At 42.3% G+C, this 7,334-nt stretch overlaps 1 protein-coding gene across 1 annotated transcript in view; it reads right to left on the bottom strand.

Annotated features, from left to right (window-relative positions):
- Positions 1 to 7,334, bottom strand: part of man1a1 (mannosidase, alpha, class 1A, member 1) — a 190,749-nt gene that overhangs the window by 26,191 nt on the left and 157,224 nt on the right. Inside the window, exons 6-7 of the mRNA XM_032543047.1 lie at positions 1,388 to 1,513; positions 653 to 746 (exon numbers count right to left, since the gene is read on the bottom strand). Of these exons, the coding sequence (XP_032398938.1) occupies positions 653 to 746; positions 1,388 to 1,513 (220 nt within the window). The remainder of the gene's footprint in view (positions 1 to 652; positions 747 to 1,387; positions 1,514 to 7,334) is intronic.

Genomic DNA, 7,334 nt, shown 5'->3' with positions numbered 1-7,334 from the left:
AGTTTCCTGGTAACGTTAGCTAACATTTGCATGTGTTCAGGGTCAAAGTCAGTATTTACTATACGCTATATTAAGTACACAAACTTTAGCAACCATGATTACACACCACAACGTGTCTGCTGTGTACTGTTTGTGTTTCAGAGCATTCACACTTTGCAAAATCCCCGCCGCAGACCGTCCGGTGGGCGCTCGATGTCCGACTGGTGAAACCTCTGGTTCTGACCTGCTGTGTATAATCGTTGTGAGAGTCATGGAGAGGCTTATGACAATGACTGCGATGCATGTGGGACAGCAGAGCCGGTGGGGGGGCACTGTCACAGGGTGCAGAGGAAGAAGACCGGGATGTACGGGAGGGTTTGATGTGCTACTTTAATAGCTAAATAAAAACTTTTCTTTGATATATTGTCTTGTTTTTTTAAAAGTAACAGTGTGCAATATTGGAAACGACATGCAAAAGCTCCTAATAGCCCTGAATATAGAATAGTGAAAAGTGGGAATATGAGTGAGACTAATTTAAATGTTGCGTTTGTTCTGGACTCTTATTTGCCAATAACGCAGTGATAAGTGACAATTCTGAGTACTATGCAAGTTGCAAATGCAGGGGACAAAAAGGAAGACACTGGATGTGATGAGAGGGTGGAGGAGGACTTACGTTGGCCCCACTGGCCGCTGTTGGGGTTCAGGTAGTTGGGGTACAGGCCCTGGGGTTTGTCCAGGCGATTCAGGACTTTCCGGATGTTCATTACCTGATGATTAAAGAAAAAAACCACAAAGCTCACTTCACACAACACAGGTGAAAACGTGTAATATGTGTTTAATGTGTTAAACGCTAAGGGAAGACAGAAGCTGTTATAAATGGGACGTAATCAACATCCCTGTTGGGAAATAAGGTAAAGGGGTACTTCTACTTATAGATTGTACCTATTTTACCTTACAGGAAAACACCTTTGACATTCAAGATTTCAATATTTGTCAGTCCACAGTACAATGTAGTACGAAATTACATGCAAAGATCACAGCTTAGCATAAAAACAGCACAGAAACAATGGAAAAAGTCGAGATATTTAGCTACAGTATATACATGAAATTAAATAAATGCTTATATGGGTGTGCAGAGCCTGTATGGTGATAAATAAAAATATAAATATCTAGATATATACAGTTGGGAGTGTAAATATCCATATTTAAAATAGCGGTAGAGAATAAGGTGCAGTCAGAACAGATACTAAGGTGCATTCAAACCAATAATTATGTACATGAGATACATAATTATGTACATTATGCACATAACAGACCCTTCTAACGTGCAAGTGAGAAATCCTGAGCCCATGCAGCCATTAACTGAGAAAAGAAGCCATCTCATCTCCTCCATGCTCCTGTGTGTTACCTTCTGTTGGAACTCGGGGTTCCCGGAGAGTTTGCTGAGGTGCATGAACTCCAGATGCAGCGTGCCGTACTCGGCCAGGATGCTGCTGCCCCCCGACGCCCAGGGCCAGTTCCTCCCGATCCCGCTGGACAGAGACACAAAGACGAGACAGACGTTTCTCTTCAGAACACAGGACAACAAAGGCATGTTTCACACTTTGGCAGTTTCATAACTTGTGTTTTTATACATTTAAGTCATGAGAACTTTAATATATGTTGATGGCGTTGCATAGTCTGTCCACCAGAGGACGCTCTACAACGTCCCTGTTAGTGATGGCGTTGCATAGTCTGTCCACAGAGGACGCTCTACAACGTCCCTGTTAGTGATGGCGTTGCATAGTCTGTCCACCAGAGGACCGCTCTACAACGTCCTGTTAGTGATGGCGTTGCATAGTCTGTCCACCAGAGGACGCTCTACAACGTCCCCGTTAGTGATGGTGTTGCATAGTCTGTCCCCCAGAGGACGCTCTACAACGTCCCTGTTAGTGATGGCTTGCATAGTCTGTCCACCAGAGGACGCTCTACAACGTCCCTGTTAGTGATGGCGTTGCATAGTCTGTCCACCAGAGGACCTCTACAACGTCCCCGTTAGTGATGCGTTGCATAGTCTGTCCACCCGAGGACGCTCTACAACTTCCCTGTTAGTGATGGCGTTGCATAGTCTGTCCACCAGAGGACGCTCTACAACGTCCCCTTTAGTGATGGTTTTGCTAGTCCTGTCACAGGGATGCTTCATATCTATATATATATATATATATATTATATATATATATATATATATATATATATATATATATAATATTTATCTTATATCCTTGGGGTGTCTCGAGGTCATTCGATGAGAAGCCGGAACCCACCCTCTCCCCCGACTTGCCCGTAGTGACGAGGAAGTTGCCCCACCTCAGGCCATATGTGAGAGTTATCAGCCTCTGGCATGCTTGACAGGACAGAAGACTCAGCAACAGGGTGTGTGTGTGTGGTGTTGTTGGTGTGTGTGTGTGTGTGTGTGTGTGTGTGTGTGTGAGATCATTAGAGCCACTGACAGATCACTTCCAGACCAAGGACTGATGACTCTGGTGGCGATGCTTTACCTACTCATGAATACATAACAAATCACTACGTTGTGTGACACCACACACACACAACACACCACCCCCCCCCCACACCACACACACACACCCCCCCCCCCACAATAGCACTACAACACATGACATGTGGCCATGATGCTTACACACATGGGAGACTTCCAAAAAAAAAAAGGGAGGAGGAGTGTGAGTTGGGAGAAGTGCCATGTACACATACTGCTTCAAGAGGTGGATGAGCATACTAATTACCCCCCCCCCCCCCCCCCACACACACACACACACACACCACACACACCACACACACACACACACAACTCATCACGCTGCACAAGCCATAATTTGTTTCCCATTACACTGTGGATTTAATCAAGTCAACCAGACACAGAGTGGACCGCGAGCAGAGATCCGGGTCAGAGAACATGACATGGTGAAGAAAAACCCCATCACTGTACGGTAGACCTGAATAAGTTGGGAGCTGTGTGTTTGTCAGCTTTAAGTCTAGGATTACCTGCACAAAGAGTTGAATGTATCGTTAAATCCTAAATATACAGCGTGTTTTCGGGCTAGTCCTTTATCTCCACAACACTCTCCACTTCCCCTCAGTCGACTTCTAGACTTGATCTGTCTATCCATGACTTTCAGTGGTTATTAAATAGTATTAATGAAGACTAAATCCCTTCTCTTGGATAAAGTGGAGGTAAACACAGAGCTTTCCAACTCCCTCGCCAATCCCAATCCCCCCCCCCCCGAAGCCCCGCTGTGAGAGAAACTAAATCCCTGTTAAGGAGAACTAAATAAAAGACAGCAGGGAGAAGCTGCTGCGTAAACCAAGCAGACACAAACCAAAAGGAGCCGATATGAAGTAAAATACTGGAGACGGATGGACGAGGGTGTGCTTGGAATACCATTAATCTGGCCAGGGTGTCTGCATACTTCAGAACGATAACTAAGACTACATGAGATCTGAAATACCAGCTGGAACTTAATTAGAAACAGAAGAAGTTTTAAAAACCAGAGCTGTCAAACCGCAGTCTACTTGGTCAATCACAGCTGCTGAAGTTTTTAAACTACTTGGACAAAATACAACACTGGGAATTCACGTAAAAAAGGCAATAAAATTGAACTTTTAAAAGAAATTAGATGAATAAAAGTTGATTTCATAGGGCGCCCGGTTGCCTCAGCTGGTAGAGCTGGCGCCCATATATTAAGGTGTACTCCTCGATGGGGGTCGGGGTTCGACTCCAACCAGCGCCCCTTGGCTGCATGTCACCCCCCCTCCCCTTTCATCTCTTTAGCTGTCCTGTCAATAAAGGCATAAAAATGGCCAAAAATGTATCTTTATGAGCATTAAAATGCGCCGTTGATAGAAGTTTGTCTGGTACGACCAGTAGCTTAAGGTGGCTAATATTAGCATATGTTAGATAGATATTGCTGAATATAATGTATACTTTACATTTACATTTATCATAACCCTATATCTGACATTATGAACCTGTTTCAGTAGCTACCGAGGGGCATTTATGCCGGTTTCCGGATGGAAAACTTCTAGGGTTCGGAATCAGACGCCTCCTGATACGATATCATCACGATACGATATCATTGCGATTTTAATCATATTGCAATACTCTGTGATATAAAGCAATTTATAACCTTTTTTCCAGCTTCTGATTTTTCCCAATTTCTACTGACGTCCCCAAAAGGAAACTTATCAACGTCTGTTTCATCTAAAAAGAAACATTTCTCTGTTTGTTCATCTCACTTCAATGTTATCGCTGCAGAACAGGACAAACTGACCAACACATATATAATATATGATATATAATAAAAGATCCATACTTGGAGCCTGTGTATTGACACAGTATTGCCACTGTAAATATTGCAATACTACGCTGTATCGATTCCCCCCCAGCCCTAGTCACTTCCTGTCCTGGGATTGGAAAGCGGCGTTCATCCACTGGCATCAGCACAATAAGACCGTATTTGTTGTGTTTTTTTGTTTTTTTTGTTGCTTTGGATTCTTTTCCTCTTCTGGTTTGTATCTTTTCTCCCTGGTCTTGTGTTGTTGCTCCGGTCCTGTGTCCCCCCTGAGTGTCTGTATGCTCTGTTTCCTGTTTTATTTTGATAGTCTTGTTTTTTGTCTCGTCCTGTCTTTAGTTCTACTTCCTGTGTCTTCCCACTCTTGAGATTACCTGATGTTTTCCCATCTGCTGGTTTTTGCCTTTCCTTTTGCCCCCCCGGACCTTTGCCCATTTTTTTATTTTGTGGACTTTGTATTTTATCCTGTATTTTTGTGGACTAAGTTTGTATTTAATAAAGCTTTTTGAAGCTCCCATTCCAGTTTTGGGTCCTCCTTCCTCGTGCCCCGTTAAGAGTTTTACTCCATATGACGGGAGTCAGCTGTTGTATTTGAGTCCTGATGCAGATGTGCTGGGCGGCCCCGTTTCAACCAGCACGAGAGTTCTTACAAGCTCCGAGCTATTAAAACCCAGTTTGCTTTATGACCTCTCCTCGTGCTACAGACTCTACTGCAATATTGTAAAAACACCACACAGGTGTTCGAGGTGTGAGCATATATCTGACATCCATCCTAATTTTGAATTCACTATCCAGTAAGGGTGTGACGAGATCTCGTTTTACGAGATCTCGCGATATTAAAACGTGACGAGATTTCTCGTCGAGGTGAGAAGTCGTCTCGTGAGGCGATGTGATGTCAGCGTGATGGAGCGTGAAATTACTATTGAAGATCCCCCTGCCACTTTTAAATCATTTGTGTGGCAACATTTTGGTTTTCCTGCAGAAATGATAAACGGCGAAAGAGTGACAGACAAGACGAACACAATATGTAAACATTGTAAGAAAAAAATGCAGTGTTTGCACGTCCTTTACTGCATATAATTCATTAAAATAGTAAAAAAAAAAAGAAGTTAAATAACATTCATCATTAATAGTTGATATCAAAATGCACCTAAATTGTTTTGCATTTTGTGATTTTTCAGTTGAATAAAAAAACTATTTTCCATTCATATATTTCATTGAGGATTTCTTTAAAAAAAATTTAAAAATCTTGTCTCGTCTCGTGAACCCAATCTCGTGAAGTGTCTCGTCTCGTGGAGTGAGCGTCTCGTCACACCCCTACTATCCAGCAATGATATCCATTTTGTGGCCTAGTTTCACAGACAGGGGGCATGAAGATCCACATCAGAAGTTGTGGTTGTGTGTCTGTCTCTTTGTCATCGTGCTTTACAGTAGAAATGTAATGCAACGCACACTGTAAAACCAAGAGAAATTCTCTTTAATTAAATGTTACGCTGACCTAGAACTGGAGGACTTATGCAAAGCTTAGAGTGATGTTTCAAAAGCTGATATTGAACTTCCTTTATAAATCAAGAGCTCAGGCAGTATCAGTCACCTCGGATAGAGAAGATATGAAGCAGTTTCTTTGGCTAATGCCCATAGATTTAAATAAATCAATTAGCTTTGTCAAGGTTTTCATCCGGTTTCATAACTGTAATTATGAAGATGTGAATCAGCTTTTAAAAGGACTTTTAAAGGACAAATCCATAGCAACTGGAAAAACTAAACTAACTCCATCTGCTGAGCAAGATGATGAATGTTCTTTCAATTACTGTTTCTGAGGTCAAGAAGGAAGTTTAAATCTCTGCAACTGTCTAATGTCCACGATAAAACAAGTTTTAGGAGCTACCAAACAGTAGCGAAGGTCTAATGTGGGCTCACACTGCAGATGCAAGATAGACAATCACGTTGCTTTAAACGAAGCTACAGCACAAACACCCGGGGGCTTAGAGACAAATCTGAGAAATTAACATTTCTTAAACATCTGTGTCCCAGCTGGACTATTCATGGGTGCAGTTTAACCCTCGTGTTGTCTTCCCGTCGACCGTGCAACTTTTTGTTTTTCTGGGTCCAAATTGAAACCTCTTTTCCAACGTTTTGGTCGTCTTGTTCACAACTTTTGGTGCTTTTCCCCCTGATGTTGTTGTCAATTTATTTCTGCGCCTTTTGACGTTTTTGAAGGTTTTTTTGGTACATTTTAATTCAATCTTTGTTCAATGGTCTTTCATAAAAAACTTCCTATAAAATTGAATAAAACACATCCAAATTTAAAGAAAGCAGTGGGCTGATCATTTAATTTACTTGTGAAGAGCTTTATGTGGAACAACCCGTGTTATTTTTCTGAAAATTTGGTTGAAAGACACTTTTCTGATAAGATTTATTTTCAAAATGAGTCAGATTTGGTTCAGATTTGACCCGAGGACAACACAAGGGTTAAAGCACTTCAACAGTCTATATTCGTAGTAATGTCTATAAAGATAATCTGATATCATATTCTCTGCAAAGCCAAAAACCACAAAAAGGGCTCAAAGGGTCCGTGCAACAAATACAGATCCAAAGTCCTGACCTAGAAAAGACCAGGTCCTAACAGATAGATGCCACTGTGACTTATGAGGGTTTGCATCAGAGGACATATTCCAGTCCTCTTAAGGGTCCACCTGGTTTATCCTGTTGGAGGTGTCTAATCTTCTTATTACTCCACCTCTCACACCCGTAGCCAGTGAAATGACAAATCCTAGCCTGCTAGTTTTAGACCCCCCAGTCCAGTTTTAGACCCTCCAGTCCAGTTTTAGACCCTCCAGTCCAGTTTTCTACCCTCCAGTCCAGTTTTAGACCCTCCAGTCCAGTTTTATACCCTCAGTCCAGTTTTATACCCTTCAGTCCAGTTTTAGTCCCTCCAGTCCAGTTCTATACCCTCCAGTCCAGTTTTAGACCCTCAGTCCAGTTTTAGACCCTCCAGTCCAGTTTTAG

The sequence above is a fragment of the Etheostoma spectabile genome, chromosome 18 (genome assembly GCF_008692095.1).
Source record: "Etheostoma spectabile isolate EspeVRDwgs_2016 chromosome 18, UIUC_Espe_1.0, whole genome shotgun sequence".
Lineage (NCBI taxonomy): Eukaryota > Metazoa > Chordata > Actinopteri > Perciformes > Percidae > Etheostoma > Etheostoma spectabile.
Note: the sequence above shows the minus strand (reverse complement) of the source record. Positions and strands in the feature narration are given on the sequence as shown.